The sequence below is a fragment of the Rattus norvegicus genome, chromosome 1 (assembly GCF_021556685.1).
Source record: "Rattus norvegicus strain SHRSP/BbbUtx chromosome 1, alternate assembly SHRSP_T2T, whole genome shotgun sequence".
NCBI classification, from domain to species: Eukaryota; Metazoa; Chordata; class Mammalia; order Rodentia; family Muridae; genus Rattus; species Rattus norvegicus.
In genome coordinates, this window is record NC_141534.1 from 260156161 (window position 1) to 260178284 (window position 22124).

The 22124-nt window shown below is 44.7% G+C and overlaps 1 protein-coding gene and 1 pseudogene across 1 annotated transcript in view; one reads left to right on the plus strand and one right to left on the minus strand.

Annotated features, from left to right (window-relative positions):
- The window catches only part of Cfap58 (cilia and flagella associated protein 58), a 107377-nt gene that overhangs the window by 15381 nt on the left and 69872 nt on the right, over positions 1-22124 (plus strand). Inside the window, 4 exon segments of the mRNA NM_001420090.1 lie at positions 1640-1799; positions 3443-3525; positions 9449-9640; positions 21330-21491. Coding sequence (NP_001407019.1) covers positions 1640-1799; positions 3443-3525; positions 9449-9640; positions 21330-21491 — 597 coding nt within the window.
- LOC148007922 (large ribosomal subunit protein eL21 pseudogene) lies at positions 6201-6683 on the minus strand (annotated as a pseudogene).

Genomic DNA, 22124 nt, shown 5'->3' on the forward strand with positions numbered 1-22124 from the left:
CTGTCCTTTGATAACATGAGTGAGACATCTGGAAAGATGGACGACTTTTGTTACATCCAGAAAGTAATGGAATTGTTTCTAGCAATAACCCAGAGGTAACATGCATAGCTAAATTTCTCTCTTCCTTCTCAAGAGTTAGGGTGATTGCAGAAGAAACTTGAACTGCCTTTATCATCATTTTCCTAGTTATTTAAAATGGAAAAAAAAACTTATAATTTGTATTCTGCCTGCACCACATGCCTGTCTGGTACCCACAGAAGCCAAAGAGGATGTTGAATCCCTGGGACTGGACTTTCCATGTGGGAATCAAACCTGGGTCCTCTGGAAGAGCAGCAAGTGCTCTTAACCACTGAGCCATCTCTCCAGTCCTTGATGGCAACATTTCTTTAAACAGTGAATTTAATTTCAAATAAAAATGCCCCCAAGACTGGAGAGTTCCTTGCCTACAATTCTTTCCTGACATTTCCTGCCAATGTGCTAATTTGCTTATCCATTCCACTTGGCCACTGCTCTGTCTGCACACCCGTACACTAGCCCTGTCTGAGGAAGGATGAGTCTCTGGTGTGTGAAACTGGTTACTATAACCCTGTGGGTCCAAAAGAACGTTTAAATATAGCAATTTAATAACCTTCTCAGAGAGATCACTCTGTAAGTTTGTGAAAACTGCCAATCAAATACAGCATTTGTATGCAGGACCCTTACACTCGAATGCACATAACTCAGTATTGTTGCTTGATTTTATAAATAGGTGGCAACTTAAAGCATCAAGCTTTTCTTTTATCAGCCTTTTCATTATTTTTATTTTATGCACCACATACTTTAGTCACAGAACAGAGGCCTTCAATTTTTCTAGAAATCGGACAATGTGTATACTTTGATCCAGTTCCATGGAACAATTGCACAGATATACAAAGAGTCTCTTTTTTTTTCTGATCCAATTGATAAGATAGAATAGCCCACCTAGATGAGATACAGTTGGCTCATCTAGATACACAAAATCTTGTACACATCCATCCCTTAAGAACGTTGATAACAACCTGTAAACGTGCAGGGAGAAATCTTAACACCCGCCTGCCTCTGTGTTCTCTCGGCTGGTATGGGCGAAATTCCCCACATGACTCTGATAAACCCTATATATAAGTATTCTAAAAGCAAATAAATCAGCCCACTTTTCACAGCAGAGGACCTAGAGTCTGTGAGCAGAGAGAGATGGCTACTCTCTGAGCCTGGCAACAATCTCTCTACCCATCGAGTTCCCAAGGCAGGTTGTCACCATGCCAGACATACACATCCCAATTCCATGGTGGCCCAGTGTGTCCAGCCACCACACTCTCTTGAACTCAATTAAATCTCCACATGAAAGAACACACAACACAATAGCCTCTGATCCAATTGATAAGATATAATTGCCCACCTAGATAAGATAGAGTTGACTCATCTTAGATACACAAAGCCCTGTACACATCCATCCTTTAAGAATATTCATAACAACCTGTAAACGTGCAGAGAGGAATCTTAACATCCACCTCCATGTCTCTCAGCTGCTCCCGTCTCTCCAAAGAGTCTCTTCTTATTGACTCCGAATTCAGTCCCCCACTGGCTCTCCATTTGTTCAGCCTCATTCTCTCTCCTAATGCAGGCCAAGGAGGATGAAATCCACCAGATGCGCCTCGACCTTGGGAAGCTTAACAAGATCAGAGAACAGATCCACAAGAAACTGCGCCTGATCGATGACCAAAAGATCGAAGTGGAACAGCAGAAGGAGACCCTGAAGAACCAGATCCTGGGGTTAGAGAGAGGTAACCCACTGTGTTCTTGCACAAACTCTAGATCTCTAGATATGACTACTAGGTATACTTGTCAAGTAAGCTTTAGGAAATCCAGCTGCCTTTTCCTTCCAAGACAGCGGGAGGTGATCTTTCATTGAGTTGTAGCTGCGGGTGAGCTCAGCAGCTTCTCCGTGCATCTAGTCAATAAACGGGCACAGACCATGAGCTAGCACTGGGTATGTGGAAGACCTTGCTTTTCAGGATGCTCACGGGATAATGAGGATTTACATTAGAAATGAAGAACAATGGCACTTTCAGAGTGTGTCATCGGCCAAATGAGACCAAAACAGTCCCATGTTTTAATTTCTGTATATTTTCCTTACCATAACTGTAAACTTTGAGATCATTCTATTGTTCTCTCTCTCTCTCTCTCTCTCTCTCTCTCTCTCTCTCTCTCTCTCTCTCTCCCTCCCTCCCTCCTTCTCTCTCTCTCTCTCTCTCTCTCTCTCCCTCTGTCTCTCCCTTTCCCCGCTTTTCCCTTTCTACGTATATTCATTAAATTAATGTTTATAAGTGTTTTACTTGAATGTCTGTGCTCCATGTGGATATCTGGTACCCTCAAAGGCCAGAAGAGAATATTGGATCCCTTGGGCTGGAGTTATCAATGGTTGTGAGCTGCCACATGGGTGCTGGGACTTGAACCTGGGTCTTCTGAAAGAGAAGCAAATACTTTTAACCAAACAGCCATCTCTTCAGTCCCCCCGTAGATATTTTTCATACATTGATCATTGGATCGAATTTTTTCCCCATTTGTGGAAAGCCAGCATGTTTCTTTCTTTGGTTATTTCATATGTACTATTGACAATATCTTTTCTTAGGGGCTTTTCTTTGCCATAATAGCTTGCTATGTTGAATTTCTGGGCTGAAGGAACTTTCCAACTTGCAGCCTCCCAAATAGCTACCGGTATGCACCTGAGGGACCTGTCTCTTTTGATGTGCCTAACTGAAGAGCAGTGCTAGCTATATTGGTGAAGAGCATGGGCCCTTTCTAATGCTAGGATTTTCTACAATAATATCTGAGAAATGATCTCCAGAATTAATAAGAGATGTCAATGAGGTAGGAGGCTGTAAAATATGTGTAGCTACCAGTAGCATTTTATACCAAAAAAAAAAAATTAGCTAGAGTCCTGTTCCACAGTAGTAACTAAAGTAATAAAACAAACAAAGTTACTAACATGCCTATAAGACCTACAGATAAAAAGCTACAGAATTCCAGCGAGGGGCATAAAGGAAGACTTGGCAAGTGGAGGGATGTAACAAGTTCTAGGCAGTTACATTTTATAATTCTACCCACAGATAAAAGGAAAAAGATCTAAACAGCTCAAAGACCTTTGGCAGCCAGCTGGAGCAGGCTTTCACTCTCACCCTTGCTCACCCTTGGTCCTGTGGCTGGCTTAATCTCTTTCAGTTTCCTTTCCCATCTCTTTAGTGGGACTAGAAGATCCGCATCCTTGAGTTAGAGTGAAGGTCACCTGTCACTCAACTCAGAGCCGTTGCCCAGCCACAACTGAACACATGAAGTGATTTTATTTTTTTAAAATCACTTTGGCTTAGTTATGTTCTCCCTTGGAGCCACTCTGCATTCATTATTATTTTCCCACCTGGCAATTTAGAGGTGGAGTCTTCAAAGAAGCAAGCGGAGCTTGATAAGAAGGCAATGGAGGAGCTTCTGAGAGAGAGGGACATACTGAACAAGGTGAGCTTGTCACAGCCACACGCTGGTAAATAATGCCTTCCTCTCACCCTGTGGTATCCGCTCAGAACAAGTTGTCGTTGGGGGAAAAGAAATCTCCCGAGCAAAGAGCAGTGGAATAGAATAAATAATGCTGCTCCATTTTCCTCTGGGCAGATGCTTGCAACCCATCATTGTTGGCCCGTACCGGAAGCTACATTATCACCTCCCAGCACAAAAGGACTCTGGAGAATTTGCATATATGCCAGCAGGAATTTCAGAGTGTTTTTGGATTCCATTCTCGTTGCTGCTGTGTTTCTTGGCATCCTAAATAGTTCATAGAATTTCTTAATTTAATATCTATAATCTACATTCTGACTAATCCCCAAATTGCAGGTGTGAGTGCTAATTGAAAAATGCCTTTGAGGTGTTAGGTAAGAAAATGACTGGTTGGTGAGCTAAGTCTAGCCTTTCTTCTATCTGTCTTTTCAGAATTCTGCAAACTTACACCTAGGAAAATGTTCCGCTGGACTTTGTCCCCCACTTTCCCCTTTCTTGTGGGCCAAGGGATCGAACCCAGCGTCTCATATGCTATGTAGGGTTTGGTTCTGGTTTCTCAGCCTTGTCTCTTCTGGTCTCTCGAGTTCGTGGCAGTCAAAGTTGAGGGAGGCACTGGGGAAGGTTTTACAGACTTTGAGCTTCCCCACAGATTTTCTCTGTTACCTTCCTCCCTTTTCTCTGAGCGTTCCTTCTCGTGGCAGACTCAGGAGGGTTTTATCTTGGAAGGGAGAAGTCCCAGGATGGAGGGGCCAGCCTACTTCCAGGTAACAGGATGGATTTAGCTCACGGACACACTTCCCTGTGTGCTCGGAAACGAACCAGTTTTAACAGAACACGAGACTAGAGAATCTTCAGGAATGGGCAGACTACATACTTCTATGGAAAAACACTCAGTAAAAAAATTATTGAAGTCTCTTCCCAACAGGTCTATAAACTATCCTTTATTCTGCAAACTTATGTCTAGGAAAGCATTCTGTTGGATTTAGTCACACCCCCCCCCCCCCCAGCCTTTCTTGTGGTGCTGGAAGTGGAACTTAGGGCCTAACACAAGCTGTGCAAATGCTCTACCACTAAGCCACGTCTCCAGCTCTGGATTTAGTTTTTAAATTTATCTTTATTCCTCGCATTGTATACATCTCTGTAAATAGTCAGTGGGTTTCCTGCTACAGCAGGACGTGCAGCAGGAGGGTTATTTCACATTTCTCCATTTGGTTCGCTTCATAGGCTCCTCCTTCAGGGCAGACTTTGCTGTTCTGTATTTTCCCAGGCCATTGCCTGCATGGGACCCAGTAGGTATGCAATCAATGTTATTGATTAATAGATTCTTTCCTCACTGATTTGAAATGCCAACCTTCATGGAAAGAGTGACATTGTTTTGACGGCCAGCACGGTGCATCTATCCATTCAGTACCGCGTGGAGTGACATTTATAATGTAAATGCTTCACCCGAGTACCTGAAAATCAAACTGACCTTGTGCAGTTTCCCCATCATTGCCCAACTAATGTTTCATGAGCATTTTACATGCTCTAGTCCAGTGGCTATTCAGACAGAATTTCACCTTGGGTTCCTTTAGGGATTAGAGAAGAAACTGTCAGGCACATCATGGAAGCCCTGGATCCAGCCCCCGGAAAGTTCCAGGGAGCTGGCTTGGCATTCTCAGGTTGGAGCCTTCTCTTCCCACAAGCGCTCACCCTGATGCTTGCATTCATTTCTCTTCGAGGAAAGACCCTGTTTGCTGGTCTGTATGGCAGGAAAGTGGCTGTTGCTATCCACTCCCAGGTGTCCACCATCTACTGAGGCCCAAAATTATGCAGGTCCAGTGCTGGGCATGGGGCTTAGTGGCAAAGAGGCTGAGTGTTGTGCATGAAGCCCTGGATTGGATTCACAGCACCACATACACACAAGCTCACACACATACTCTCACCCAGATGAAGCCCTTGAGGGGCTCACGGATCCATTCATTTGTGGCTGGTGAGGTAAGCCCTCTTGAGAAGCGTGGTGGTCAGGATGCATGGTCATTTGCTCCTTCTTTCTTAGGAAGATGAGCAGCCAGCCTAAAGTTTTCCTGGAGTCACCAGTGCCCCAGTGCAGCTTAAAAATGGTAGGGGTGGGGAGATGCTCATCAGGTAAGGGAGCTTGCTGCCAGGTTTGATGGCCTGAGTTCAATCCCCGGAACTCTCATGGTGAAATGAGAAAACTGACTCCTCCTTGTTGTCCCCTGACTTCTATATGTGTGCCAGACAAAAATAAATCAATGTAAAAAAATTGTAGATACCTGCTTTCCAAATCCAAAGTCCCCAAATCCACATTCTTCCAAACAAAAGCATGGTCAGGCCTATCACAGTGATACCTCAGTCCCTGGTACTAACTTCTGTCTCAGTTAGGGTTTCACTGCTGAGAACAGATACCAGGACCAAGGCAACTCTTCTAAAGGACAACATTTCATTGGGGCTGGCTTACAGGTTCAGAGGTTCAGTCCATTATCATCAAGGTGGGAACATGGCAGCATCCAGGCAGGTGCCGTCTTCATCTGAAGGCTGCTGGCAGAATACTGACTTCCAGGCAGCTAGGACAAGAGTCTTTTTTTTCCCTTAGGAAAACACTTTGCAGTCCGGGTCCTTTATTTCCTTTGTGTCCATTAGGCCATGAGTCCGTATGGACTGGGCTCCAGCAGCTCAGGCTCCTTCCCGTTAGTCCTCACAAAGTGCGCTTCTCTGGGTGGCGCAGGCTGGCGCTTCAGCTGAACCCAGGCGCCCTTCTCTTTGGCTTCCTCTTTCTTCTGATCGTTCTCCTTCACCCGATTCAGGAAGCTGTCTCTGCTCTTCGAGTGCTTGATGTGCTCAATCCACACATTGATCCTCTTGGCCAGAATCTTGCCTTAAACTTGCTTGTTTACAATGATGCCCACGGCATGCTGGGTGACATTGTAGACTCTTCCGGTTTTGCCGTGGTAACACTTCTGGGGCATTCCTTTCTGAACAGTGCCCATTCCCTTGATGTCTACAATATCATCCTTTTTATAGATTCGCATGTATGTGGCCAAAGGAACGACTCCATGTTTCCTAAAAGATCTAGAGAACATATATTGAGTACCTCTCCTCTTTCCTTTTGTGTTCGTCATTTTGGCGAGTTACAGGAAGATGGCTGCCCTGGCGGACTAGGACAACTGTCTTAAAGCCCACACAGTGACACACCTACTCCAACAAGGCCATACCCTCTAATAGTGCCACTCCCTGGATCCAGCATATACAAACCATTACATTCTACTCCCTGGCCCCAATAAGCTTGTCCGAACTCATAAGTCTATGGGGGCCATATCTAGCCATAGCATAATAAAAAATACATTTAGTTCAACTTCAAAAGTCCTCGTAGTCTATAGCAGTCTCGATAATATTAAAAGTCCAAAGTTCAAAGTCTCTTCTGAGATTCATCCAGTCACTTAACTGTAATCCCCAAAGCAAGACAGGAACCCAGCTGGGCAAGCTCCAAACTCTGCATCTCCATGGCTGATGTCAAGGTGTAATCAGGTCTCCAACTACTTTTTCATCTGTGTTGACTGTAAAACCTTTTATCCTCCTGGGCTGGTCCACTCCCTGTTCACTCCCTGTCAGCAGCCCTCCTCAGCAGGTAGCCCACAGCTCTTGAACATCTTGAACATCTTGCAGTCTTAAAGGCACTTAAGTGTTACAGCTCCTTGTTTCAATGTCTGGGGTCCACACATGATCTTCTGGGCTCTTCCAGAGGGCTGGCCATCACTTCTCCAGCTCTGCCCTCTGTAGCGCTCTAAGTCAGGTTGATCCACTCCACTGCTGCTGCTGTCCTTGGTGATCATCCCATGGTACTGGCATCTCCAATACTCTGGGGTCTTTAACTGCATCTAGGCTTCACCAGTAGCCTCTCATAGGCTCCCTTCATGGTGCCAAGCCTCAACTCCTCTGCATGACCCCTTCAGTCCTGGGCCACCTACTGCAACTCAGGCTGCACCTTCACCAATGGCCTTCCATGGCCTCTCTCAATCCTCAGCTGGTCTTCACGACGCCTCATGCCTTCAAAACCAGTACCACCTGGGTGACTCTTAACATTACCAAGTCCAGCTGTAGCACGAGGTACAATCTTGGCTATCTCTGGAACACATAGCTTCTTTGTGCTCTCAGAAAACACTTCCCAGAAGATTTTTTACCTCAGTGATCCTGGTCTCTTCTGAATCACTGCTAATTTCTTAGCTCAAGCTGACCAGCATCAATCAATCAATCATCCCAGTGGTTTCTTCTATTTTTTCACTCCAGAGCCAGAGCCACATGGATGAAGCCGCTGAGTTCTGCTGCTTGCAGGAGCTGGAACATGGCCCCCTTGTTCTATTACATGGTCACTAGTTTTCTGTTTCCCAATTCCTTCACTGCCTAAGCTTGGCTGTCCTGGACCTTGCTCAGAGATTGACCTTGAGCTCAGAGAACTCAGGCATCTGCATGCCTTTCTCCCAAGCACTGGGATTAAAAGTGTGGTCCACCGAGTCTGGACTTTACCTTTTCTTCAACTAGAACTTGATGAGTTTTAGTCTGGCCTTGAACTCAGAGACCTGCTTATCTTTGCCTCCTGGGATTAAAGGCTGGTACCACCATGCCTGGGCCTAAACTTAGCTGGGTGGAATCTTGCCCCAAGGTCACTACTCCTTTAATTCAATTTAATATCCTTGAACATAGGATTCAGCTCTGTTTCACTTCCTGGTGCCCCTTTAATATCATATATTTTATATTTTTCCTTTTTAGCTTGCTATGCTTGTTCAAGATGCTCTTTGTGAGATTTAACCAGAGAAAGTCTCTGCTGGGCTTTTTTTCTGAGATTTCTTTTGTCAAAGTAATTAATATAAATCTCTTTACCTTAGCCTCAGCTAGATTTTTCATACAAGGGCAAAAAGCAGCCACATTTTTTTTCACCAAAATCCCACAAAAACGGTCTCTAGGCCACATACTGAGATTCTCCACTGAAACCACTTGGGCCAGGCCCACACAGTTCATATCACTCTCAATGAACAAAGTGTTTTGTATTTCTACTAGGATAGCCCATTAAGCATTAAAGCATTCCACTGCTTTTCAAATCCAAAGTCCCCAAATCCACATTCTTCCAAACAAAAGCATGGTCAGGCCTATCACAGCAGTACCCCAGTTTCTGGTACCAACTTCTGTGTTAAGGTTTACTGCTGTGAACAGACACCATGACCAAGACAAGTCTTATAAAGGACAACATTTAACTGGGGCTGGCTTCCAGGTTCAGAGGTTCAGTCCATTATTACCAAAGTGGGGACATGGCAGCATCCAGGCAGGCATGGTGCAGGAGGAGCTGAGAGTTCTGCATCTTCATCTCAAAGCTGCTAGCAGAAGACTGACTTCCTGGCAGCTAGGGTGAGGGTATTAAAGCCGGAGCCCACAGTGACACACCTACTCCAACAGGCCCACAACGTCTAATAGTGCTGTTCCCTGTGCATATACAAACCATCACACCGGGTTTAGGTGATTAGGTCTGGTGGTTCAGTCTTCACAGCATAAAGAAAAGAGCTGGAGTGGAAGTAGGTTTCAATCTCGGCCCCACTACATCCCTGCGGTGTGAGTTCACTTTATTCCTTGGGCTTCTGTCTCCTACTGCTAAACAGGGAATAGCACAGAGTAGATTTGGGATGCGGTGGTTTATTAGTGCATTAAAATGTGCCTTGTGCAAAATTCACAAAATGAGCTCTTCATAATCACAGAGCCAATGGATAGATAGAGTGGAAGTTTTGATTCACACCAAATTCAAGGCGTCTGGTTATTTCAGAGATGGGGACCGGGATAGTCTGAACCCCAGGTTCTAGAACACGCGAGTAAGGCACCCGATTTGTCACTTGTTCTTTAGAATATGCTTAAGGCAGTCAGTGCGACCCAGAAGCAGGTGGACCTGGTGAAGCTTCACGAGCAAGCCAAGAGGAACCTGGAGGAGGAGATCCAGAACTACAAGGATGAGGCCCAGAAGCAGAGGAAGATCATCTTTCAGCTGGAAAAGGAGCGGGATCGGTACATCAATGAGGCCAGCGACCTCACCCAGAGGGTAAGCCATGCCAGCGGTGCCCGCTGTTCTGCATGTCTGGTCACCGCAGACTCTGGAGGGATGGTTTGTTCAAATGTTTGCCTGTGGTTTGCATTCAGATTTAGATCTTGCTCCAGAGCGGATCCTGGGCCAAACTGTAGAATGGAGTTCCATGCTCTCGTTCTCTCTCGTCTGTCTTTGTCCTTTGTCCCCTCGCCTTGTGGCTTCTTCCTCTTTCCTGCCGCTCTGCTGTGCAGCGGCACCCCCACCCCCACCCCCGAGTTTGGCGACATCATGTTTCTGGCATTGTCTTAGTGGGTGTTTCCTTGCTGTGAAGAGACACCAAGACCACAGCAGCTCTTACAGAGGAAAACATTGAATTGGTGCTAACTTACAGTTTCAGAGGTTCGGTCATTTATCGTCATGTCGGGGGAAACGTGGTGGCACACCAGCAGATGATCTAGATGATGCTAGAGAAGGAGCCTAGAGTTGTACATCTTGATCTGCAGGCAGCAAAAGGAGACTGTGTACCACACTGGAGGTGGTTTGAGCACAATGAGACCTCTGTGCCCAACCCCTCCAGTGACATGCTTCCTCTAACAAAGCCACACCTTCTAATAGTGCCACTTTCTATGCCAAGCATCCAAACACATGAGTCTATAAGGGTCTTACTTAATAAAACCATCACAGGCATCAATATTTTCCAACTGTCTAGTCTCACCCTGTGTCTGTCCACGATGCACCTTATCTCATTAGAACATGGAAGCTAAGCATGTTCTAATTTTAGAGGGAAAAAGAACCTCTAACTCCACTGATGGGGGAAACCCACGCTTTGGGTAGCTGGCTTCTAGATGTCTCCTTGTAAACCAACTAGAGGGAGAAGGACATATCAACAAGGAGGATCAGAGATTTGGGCTTTGTTTTCTTAGCACATAGCTGGCATCAGATAAGGCCAGTTAAACAGCGCCCATCTGCAGTGTACTCTCGGACAAATGGCCTAGATCCTTAAATTATTTACCCTCACGAAACCTCCTCGCCCAAGAATTTTTTTTCTTGAACCCAGCTACATAGAAATATAAATAAGTATGTAAACCAAATATTGACTGATAGTAAATCGTAAGTGTATTTCAAAGCAGTTCATTGATATACAGGGATTGTTACCATTTCTTAAAGGTGGAAGCCAATTTGCATGCTAATGAGACAGATGTACTTGTTTAGTTTAACATACAGAATGAAATCTTGGTTGAGTATTTAACACCGCAGAACATAAAGCATCCCTAATGTTTTTCAGAGTTGATTGCTACTTTGATTTTCATAATTGTCAAAGCTGGGAATGCCACTTCCCATAAATATGTCATGCAAAGCGGCAGAAATATGTGTAAGGTCATTTCAGAAATTGTTTGGAAACTCTGTCCTAATCCTAAGTCAAAATTCGTGTAATGATTATTTTTAATGAAACTCAGATCAGCAACTCAAACAGTAATTTTAGAAACCAAACATTCTAACAATACATCTCACACATATATCGATGCTTACACGTTGAGGGGCATAGAAAAATATCAGAAGTCTTTGTTTTCCGTAATTAAGAGCATTCCTCTTCTGTAAGAATAGAAAAGTTTGTGTACACAACAAAAGCTGCTGGAAGCCAGTTCCAACAGTGTCAGGCACCAAGATGGGACACAGTGTCAGAGGAAGGCCGAAGGCTGGTGACCTCTGTCTGGCCTTTAAGTCTCTTACTATTCTGGGGGCCAGAAACTGATGGCTTCTGGAAATTTAACTCTTACTGTTCTGGGACCAAAAGCTGAGGACTTTTTGGCAGTTTCACAGAGAAAGGAGAAGAAAGAAAGAAAGAAAGAAAGAAAGAAAGAAAGAAAGAAAGGAAGGAAGAAAGAGAGAGGCACACACACAGGCAGAGATACATAGACACACACACGTACACACATACACATACGCACACTTTGGATGGACTCAACCCATCATCATAATTTTACAAGAACACATGCATACTTATATATACATACACATATACCTACACACACACACACACACACATACACACACACATGCGCACACATATGCACACATGCACACACATTTGGTGGATGGAGCAGAACCCCAGTAGCCATGCTTTATTCCTTCTTAAACCTTCTTAGACAAAAATTCTTTATAAAATTACCTCATAGATAAAATAGGGAGTTACAGAAGGATGTCAATAGTAAGTTCAAAGCAGCGTTTCATTCTATAAGCTCATTAAAAGTTCAAAGCAACAGTTTGATAAGGCCTTGCCTTATCATAGAGCACACCTGTGGCTTCATCCTTGGACCTGACCTAGAATGAATGTTTCTCCTTGACCCCAAATTTGTCCCAAGCCTATGTCTCATAGCTCATTTTATTCCGTACTATGCAGCCTTTTCTCACCATTCTATTCTTGGTTCTAACTTTATTCCATCGTTCTGGTAAAAGGACTAAAACCATCTCCTTAAACTTTATTCCTAAAATTATTTGAATTCTATAAAGTCATGAAAGCAACTGAAAAGCATTAATTCATAAAAGTTGATCTTCATGTGGATCTGCAGAATATTTGCCCAGTAGGGTGGGCTGATGTTGAGGAATCATTAGACTATGTAGTGGTGGCATAAAAGGCATATGAGCAGTGAGAAGCAACCCTGGGACGAAGCCTCTGGGGCTCTTCCTCTCCGTAGTGGCCCCGTTGCAGCCATGGTGGGACATCTCGAGGAACCTCGCTTGCTATAGCCTTTCCTTAGTAGTTTCTGTCAAAAAGCACTGTAATTTGTGACATATAACAGTTTCAGGTCTGAGCTAAGAAGCTCCAATCACTGTTCGCTGGTGCTGAGCACTGACACGCATTGTATATAGTGCACATGTTCAGAACCAAGGCTGTAGGGAAGCTACAAGATGTGCCACAGGCGAACGCCACCAGAAGCACCAGGGGTTCGTCGTTTTGATTTCTAATTAACTTTGTAAAGATTTATTTTATGTGTGTGTTTTGTCTGTATGGATGTGTGTGTACCATGCATGTGCCTGATGCCTGAGGAGGCCAGAAATAGGCACTGGGTCAGCTCGAACTGGAGTTACGGCTGGTTGTGAGCCACCATGAGCATGCTGGGAACTGAACCTGTGGGTCTTCTGCGAGAGCCCAGATGTTGAAACAATTAACTCTCTAATAATTTTGGTTATTGTGCTTTCAGAAACCTTTTATTGTACTGTTGATTTTCTCCTCCCGTGTCATCCCCCTGCTTCTGACTTCCATATGGGTTTGACCCACAGTTTTGCAAGACCCTCTGGAACAAAGGCCCAGGGATGGGACAGGAGCTCAGAAAGCCGCTATGATACTAACGGGAGAGTTTGGGGGAAAGCCTCATTTAATCTTTTTTCTCCCTCCTTCTAGCAAAATGTTAGCCCATTTTCCCTCTTGACAGTCAAATCCACTGGGAATTCTACAGTGTTGACCAAAGCACTTGAATATTTAAGTTTTGTCTTGTTTGTTGTTTGACTGAGCTCTTAGAGACAATAGAGGGACAGCAGCTGACACCTGAATTGTATACACAGAGGGGGAAGCAAGCACTGGAGATAGAAAATCAGCCTTTCCCCATTGGAGAACAAACGAAGACTTACAGAGGCAAGTCGAGGAGTACCAGTGTAGTGTTACAGCCAGCTCCGAAAGGTCCCCAGAGGACTCTCACACTCCTAAGCTGGGGTCTTCGGAGTAGAGCATGTATCTTTCTGACTAATGGTTGATCCGTTTGCCTACCCTGCACAGGCACATTGCCTGTTCAGAGGTGGGAACTGCACCGTGTAGGCTCCGGGTTAGCGTTTGTTTCCTTCTGCCTGCGCGGTGGCAAATAAGCCCTGTGTGTCCGCTTCACGGCAACAGAGATCTGTTCTGACGTGAACTCTCCACGAGGGTCAGCCTCAGCCGTGCATCGCAGGAGGACCCTGTAGGCATTCTCTGGGCCCCCGACCCAGTAGACCCCTAGGATTCTCTCAGCTTCAGCTGCCAAGGGTGGTGGTGGGGTCTGCCCATTCAAACTGCATTCCCCACCCCCGACGCCACGAACAGGAGTCTCGATGCACCTAAGGGAAACCCCGTGGGATGAAGCGGTGCGCAGACTTGGATATGAAATCAAGGATTACGATTCTTTCTTCGTGGAAAACTCTCTCTAGTCCAGGCTGCTGTCGCCACCACACCTGATCAGAGCTTACTCTTAAGAATTCCTCCATGCAAGTTTTAAATGGGTACATGGTGAGGTTTTTTTTTTTTTTTTTTCTTGGCTCACCTGAGAATGAGGATTGTTGGTACTGAGATTTGCTGTCAGCCGTCTTCACAGTTTCTGGTGTCTGAAGTAGATGGGGTTACACAATCTCTCACCCAAGCAATCTCCGTATAAATTCTTAAAATGTTGTTTACCAGCTGCAATCTTTACGTGTCTCACTTTATTTATCTTCCAACACACACGGGCACACAACATTATTCACCCTCACCGCACCCTCACCGCCACAAACACGAGGCTCTCCTCCATGCGTTCCGTTTGTAAGGCATCGGACACTAACACCCAGGGTTGGAGAAAATGCCATGGACTGGTCATTAAGGTTCGCTACAGCGATCACACACGTACTCTAAGAGTATCATCTTGACTTGGGGATTTCTGTCGTACCTAAGGGAGAAATAAGGAACGCAGAGAGTTTTATGAAAGCATGTTCTCTGTGGTATAATTTAGAATAATAAAGCATAGAAACCAGTACCCTGAGAAGTTGAACAAATTGTGTCATATTTATGTGATAAAATATTAAGTAGATGTTGTGATGATTACATGTAAATATTAAAAATGGGAAGCATCTTCATCACACTACCGCGAGAACAACACAGACTTTCGCAAAGAACTTTAATTCCAATTTTATCTGTGTGCATACAAAAGGGCTGGGGGCATTTATTTTGGGGACGATTAAATATTTTGTGAGGATTAAATATAATGCTTTTATTAGAGTATTTGGAAAACTCGTGGCCACACAATGAGATGAGTACCTCGTAAATGATAAAGAAGCAAACACATTTATTTGACAAATGAGCCAGAGCTTTTCCTCAAAGTAGCATTTGAGTGGCGCTCTCCTCAAGTTATTAAATGCCCAGAAGGTACAGACAAGACACTGAGATAGACGAGGGTTTTTAAGGCCAACAGAGGTAAACTGGAAAAGACCTAGGTCTCCACCCATGGGTTCTCTTAAATTTGCTTCATCAGGTACATGACCCGAGAGGAGCTGGAAAGTGGCCCACTCAGCATCTCTGCCTATTTCCCTTCCATGGCCAGGGTCAGTGTCACCCGGGAACTATCATCGTCAGGGACGTGGAGGCGGGGCAGAACGAGTAGGAGGAATGTCTAACGTGGTGATAACAGAAGAGGCTGAACATTCCTCCACTCTGCCATCCGTAGACTGGAGTCTCAGGAAAGCTAGGTGTACGTCAGTGTGCAAGTGAAGCCCCCAAACCAGGGAGCTGAGGGTGGACTCCCTTCAAAGAGCACGACCAGGGTACATCTGGCACCAGGGTTCCGCTAGTGGAAAAACAGTCCATGTTCGGTGAAGTATCTGATTCATGCATTGGTATGAAAGATACAGTTGTATTAGTTAGACTGTGGGGACATAGGAAAAGGCTTAGGGACTGGGAGGAGCTTGGGCTGCAGACCCACAGGGGAAGGAGGTAGGGAGACCTAGAAGAGGAGGAGACAGCAGCAATGCCAAGCAGAGACTTGGTTCTTCCAGAAGAGAGGGCAGGAGGGAGTTGCCAGGGGAGGAAGTCTGTGGCTCGGAAGAGGGAGGAATCAGTTTTAGCCATAAGAGCTTCCTTGATCTCTGAAGCATAAGTCCTCAGCGATATCTGTTGTATTAACCCTGTGGTTGCCGTTACACTTGTTGGGTAGGGACTGTGGCCAGACAGGTGTTGAGGAAAGTAAGAAAAACGAGGACAAATTGCCTATGACTGGGCACACGGGTCTATTTTGTTTTCATGCAGAGCGTTTCCCCGCTCGATTAGGAAGGTGAAGGCGGCGGCGTCAGCGTGAGAATGTAGACACTGAGACAGAGGGTGGTATCCAAGAAGTTGACTGTGCTAATGTTTCTTCATATGTAGGCAGAGGCTTCCAACATCCATGACCTACTTTCTCATGTGCCCTCAGTCCATGTGATACATGGTCTGTGTGGCTGTTTTCCAGATTCTTCTACTGATTTCTATTTCACTCTTACTCCTGTTGGGAGGTTGTTTTAACAGAAGGAGAAATGGCAGGAGAAGGTAACAGATACAGACTCTACCCCTATCCTGCGCCTCGAGCGTTTTCTTTGCTCCTCGGAAGGGGCCTGCAAATGCTGGCAGCCCTGGTTCCGTGACTGTAATAAAACTTACTAGACTTGAACGTGATTGATCTCCTGAGTCGGTTTAGGGCATCTGAAAGTGTAATCAATGAGCTAACCTGCAGCCTCACAGCTACCCTCATCTTTAACAGGGACCGGCCCGGTGATGAGAAGCCGAGCTGATGTGCAGCATCCCAACACATTTAATACACTTGAGGGTTATGAACTTCTGCAGGACATTGGTTTGAATGCTTTGCACCGGAATAAATGGAATCCCAACGCTGAGAGATGAGTTGATTTGCAAATCGTCTTCTCCCTTAGCTCCAGTACTTTCTGCTGCTTCATTGTCCCTTTCGTCCCCTTGCTATGGTGACGGATCCCCCATGACTCTTCGGGAATCCAGACGTGAACTTGCGATTCTGTGCACTGTTGTGTGCAGAGCGATGGGGCCGTGCTACCTGGATGCTCAGAAGAAGAAATGTCCTTGCCAGCATCCTTTCTCTGTAGCCTTATTCTGTCTGTGCAAAGGATCATCCTTGTTATAACGTCTCTCAAAGTGATTGAACAGGCAATTTCTTTTCTGTTCTCTGATGTGCTGCTAGATATTCTGAATGCTGATGACACAGTTCAAAGCAGTTTCAATCTTTCCGTTTCACTGACCCAGTGAGAATGATGTCTTATAGGTAAAGAGGCTAAATTTCAGGACAAGTTTGTCTGTCTGTCTCTCCCTCCTTTCACTTTTTGCCTCTCCTTCCTGTCCTTCATCCTTCCCCTCTTCTCTCTGTCCTTCCCTGCCTTCCTTCCTCTCTCTCTCTCTCTCTCTCTCTCTCTCTCTCTCTCTCTCTCTCCCTTCCTTCCTTCCTTCCCCTTTCTTTCTTTCTTCCTCCCTTCCTTCCTTCCTTCTCCATCTTTCTTTCTTTCTTTCTTTCTTTCTTTCTTTCTTTCTTTCTTTCTTCCTTTCTGATAACAGATCCACTGATGAGTACCTCTTAATAGATTTTATGTCTATTCCTAACATACATTCTAATTACCAGCTGATATCTTATAAAGATATCATTAAGGATCCAGTAATGCAGATTATAGCAGATTGTGGCAGTGCCGGATGAAGGAACAGAATTTCTTTTCACTGAGGACTACCCACACACCTTTCCCCAGACATCCCTGCCTTCAGTTTTTACATCTTGCTCCTCAAAGTTCCAACAAGCTATCCAAGCCACTCCCCTTGAGCCCGAGTGTATTTTCAGTCTGGGCGTTTCTGTCTGCACCGGCTGAACGATCGCAGTAAGCAACTGTACTAAACAATGGTGGGATTTTATCAAGGGCTTCGCATAACTCCTAGTTACACACAGCTAATTCTTACTTTCTGTAATTATAACGGTAGAGGCTGTGATTAGTGTATAGATCTAGGAGAAACTGCTACTCATGCACTTGTGTAATTTTAGGGTGGTGGTGGTGGTAGTCACAGCTTTACTGATGTGAAGCATCACTTCCACAGTGATGGTGCATGAGGAGAGTCTTTGGATGGGATGGTTGGGCACTAAGAACATAAAGGCAGTTTCGTGAATTATATAAACCACTAATATCACCTGCTTGGATAAGAGGTATGGGTCTGTCCTCAGAGATCACCCCGCGACTTTCTATGCATGTCTCAATCACCGACTTTAACCATTCATTGATTAATTGATTCATTCTTCAGTAGTAACCTCCTGCGCCTCTTCATAACGATCATGCGTTTATAGAGCCTGCTATAGTCATGCCCTCAGTCTGTGCTCGATGAGTGAATGAACAAGTAGGCAAGGGAATGAACGAATATATGTGAATGAATTAGTGAATATGTTAATGAGCCAATGGCCACATTAATAATCAACAAATATGCTAATGATCAATGAATATGTTAATGAAGGGCTGAATACGTTAGTGAATTAATGAATAAACGTGTGAATGAATGAAGAGGCGAGGGAATTAATAAATAGGTGCCTGAGTGAACGAGAGAGGAAATGAATGTCAGATGAGTGTCACTGTGCACGGTCAACGTTCTGATGCACGGTGAGCAACGCCTTGGGGAACTGCGAGGGAGGCACCAGGAAAATAAGGCTTGTTGATTCTTGCTGGCTCTTGGAATATAGCCATAGAACCCAATCGGGTGAAAGGATGTGCTGTGTACTGGCCTCAGTGTGCCCTGAATCTGGACACGGCCTTCTGCCTTGCTTTCATGCTTTCCCAGATACAATCTACAGCACGTGCCAGGCAATTGTGCTTAAGTTGTTCCTTCCGCCTTGAGAAAGTTCTGGGAAAGGGCTGCTCTGCTAATATCTGTCATGTGCTCACCGGCTTTTATTTGCTGCTTTTCTGATCATGTACATCTTTCTCTGAACTCAGTCTCTCTTGGATTGTTGCTGTCTTTGTTATTTTCGTATATAAAATGCACACTGACATTGAAGTAAAGTTGTCTATAACATTAGACTGGAGTCCGCCCGATTCCTAAGTCCCCAAATCCCAGGTCTCACAGACGGATCGACACGGGTCGGGTCGAGAGAAGTAGACAGGTGAGTGATGTGTGAATAGGAGAATGAATGAATGGGTGGATGAATGAATGAATGGATGGATGAATGGATGGATGAATGAATGGATGAATGGATGGATGAATGAATGAATGGATGGATGAGTGAATGAATGAATGGATGAATGAATGAATGGATGGATGAGTGAATGAATGAATGGATGGATGAATGAATGAATGGATGGATGAGTGAATGAATGAATGGATGGATGAGTGAATGAATGGATGGATGAATGAATGAATGGATGGATGAGTGAATGAATGGATGGATGAGTGAATGAATGGATGGATGAATGGATGGATGAGTGAATGAATGAATGGATGGATGAGTGAATGAATGGATGGATGAATGAATGAATGAATGGATGGATGAATGAATGAATGGGTGGATGAATGAATGAATGGGTGGATGAATGAATGGATGAATGAATGAATGAGTGAATGAATGGATGAATGAATGAATGGATGGATGAGTGAATGAATGAATGAATGGGTTAGTTAGTGAGTGAATTGGCGAGTGAGTAAAAGGAACCGAAGGGCATTTCATTTGCTTTCTGAAGCCAGCAGAAACCTCGATGTTAAAATTGAGTGGAAACGCTGCAGGCTCTACCACTTAAAATCCATAGGTAGGGCCCTAAATGAAATTTTAACAGGCTAAATTCAATAGCACATTGAAAGAGTCATCTGGTCTGACCAAAGAGAGTTTCTTTCTAGAACTGTCAAGGTAGTTTTCTATTAAGGAGAGTGGCGCTGGCAGCGTGGGAATGTAAAGCGTTGCAACCATTTTGGAAAGCAATCTAGCAATAAGTATTAAAGTTAAAAATATATATGTCTTTCGAGCCGGCTATGCCGCTCCTGGGAATCTATTCTCCAGAAGAGAGAGCTCTAGGGTCTGAGGATCCTCGTATAAAATGGCCATTGTGGCCTGGCTCCTGGCAGTCAAAAGTGTGACTAAATGATGGCTCATAGTCATGTAGTTTGCTATGTGACAACACAGTCACGTGCACGATTCAGGATGTTCAAGACAACGACTAGATCCAGGTAACACAGGTTTTCACAAGCAACCATCATGTGCTACAAAACAAAGGGCATGGGGGCTATACAAAAAGACGTCAAAAGAAAGAAAACACCTCCAAAGCAAATAATACAGAATGACTGGGGATCCCGGGCTACAGCCTCACTGGTCAGATCCACTCGGGAATATTACTTCTTTGACCTCAGTTTTTCCTTCTGATTATAGGACGTCAGTCAAGATTAAATGAATGAAAACAGGTAAAGCGCCAGGGACATAGAAAATAACGGATAGCTGCGAGTTATTCTCTCAGCTACTTTTGTTTGTTTGTAGACCCGAGCAAACACGAAGGCAAAATCCAAGGAAAAACATGAAAGACACACACCAGCTTGCTAACCTCCCTATGTTTTGGGGGACAAGCGGGTGACGTGGGATGAAGAGTGAGATGGCCCAATAAATAAAGAAAAAGGTGCGCCCTTCAAGTTTATGAATCAAATGTAAAAGATGGCGTTGAGACCATTACAAAGAAACTCACTGATTCCAAAGGAGCACTTTATTGTTAAGTATAAAAAAATGAATCGATCCTGGAAGAGCACTCTTGTGTTTTAAGCAACAGCCATTGTTTGGCCTGATGGGGAAACACTACAAAGGGCTTACTGGAATGTGTTTTCTGAAATCCTGACTTCATAATGGGGGTTAAGAGGGGAAGGAACTATCCACAGAAAGCATCCATCATGAAAATACTTGGTAATACATCACAAATAGCAGAGGCCTGGATCTCAGAAGTAGGAGCCTGGCAAGGGTGTGTCCTAGCCAAATATACCAAATATTTAAGTCCTAGCAAAAATACCGCTTCCACAGGGGACCCTTCTAGGCTCACATTCTTGGAGCACATCCCTACCCTCCCATTCCCTGCCACATCACCCTTTCACTGTTGGCTGTTACCTCGGAGAGAAGTAGATGAGAATGCTGTGCCATCGTTAAACCCTCGTCTGCTCCTGTGATGCCGACCATTCATGTTGTAGCTTAACCGATTGTCTTCCCTCCGCTAAAAGTGTTTAAAGGCATTAAAAGAAATAACTTTTTCTTTAAAAGGAGTCAGTTTCTGGGGTTGCTGGAGCGGAGTCATGACTAGGGGATTTCCTCTTCATGAACTGGCAGTGGAGAGAGATTGGATCAGGCCGGGGTTTCAGGCCCTTGATTCTCATCCTTGCGAGGGGGATGTGGTAATGCAGCCTCTTGTCCTTTCTGGAAGAGTCATGAGCGTAGTTGATTGCATTTTTATGAAGTCCACCTAGCTTCCCTAATGGAAAGGGCTTGACATTAGCAAGACAGGGACTTAGATGGCTATCAAACAAAGGTCGCTTTACAAAGAAAACCTCACAGTGAATTTGAGCGGGCAGCCTTGGAGCAACTAAAGCCTCTCTTAGCTTTCCTAGTGCTCTACACGTCAGATCTGTTAGATTCACCGCTCCCCCAACCCCCACTTTTGATCAATTGAAATTTCCAGGATGGAATTAATCCCCTATTTATGATCCTAGAAAATATCTGTGTTAAGGCTTTATAATCGAGCGATAGTGTCATCTGTGTAAAATACCTGGCCCTGACTGGTTTGCCTCCATTTCTGAGTTGTGGCGAAGTGATAATGGTCTCTCCAGTTTTCTGAATGTTGGCGTCTCTAGCAGCCACTCTTAGATGAAAATCCCCATCTCCCCCAAGCCCGTGAGTACAGATGGGCCGTTTAACTGTGTTCAAAATGCTTTCTTCTCCCCCAGGTCCTTGCAAACATGGAAGACATTAAAGTCCGAGAAATACAGATTTTTGACTACAGGAAGAAAATCGCTGAATCAGAGACTAAGTTGAAACAGCAGCAAAACCTGTACGAAGCTGTGAGATCTGACAGAAACCTGTACAGCAAAAACCTGGTGGAGGCTCAGGTAAGCAAGCTCTTCGCATGTTTATATTCTGATTTGCCCCCGTGCTGGGTTTAAAGCACTTCCTGTTGTTCTTGTGGCCTAGACAAGACTAAAAAGTCCTGTTCACCCTGGCTGGAAAAGCGTCAGTTTACACACACCATCACGTTGCTGGGAATGGGAGTGACGTCACTCAGTAGGCCACGGATTGCTCAGTCTCCTTTAAATTGCCATTGCACCATGGGTAGGCTTTAAAATGGTTGGTGGCAGCTGCCAAGGCTTGGACTGCAGTTGTGCATTTTCCTTGTTTAACTCCAGAACTTGGCTCTGGGGTCTCTCCACAACGATTCGTGTGCTCCTGATTTTCTTAGTCAAAGGCTAGGTCGTGTGCAAATATGCGTTCATGCATGTGTGCATGTGTGTGTGTGTGTGTGTGTGTGTGTGTATGACTAAGGCTAGGTCGTGTGCAAATATGCGTTCATGCATGTGTGCATGTGTGTGTGTGTGTATGTATGCACATATGTGTACACATGTGCTTGTGCGAGCATGTGTGTGCATGTATATGTACACATGTGCTTGTGTGAACAGATGTGTACATGCATGTATGCATGTGTTGCATGTGTGTGCTGCATATGTCACTGTTTATACGCTGTGTGT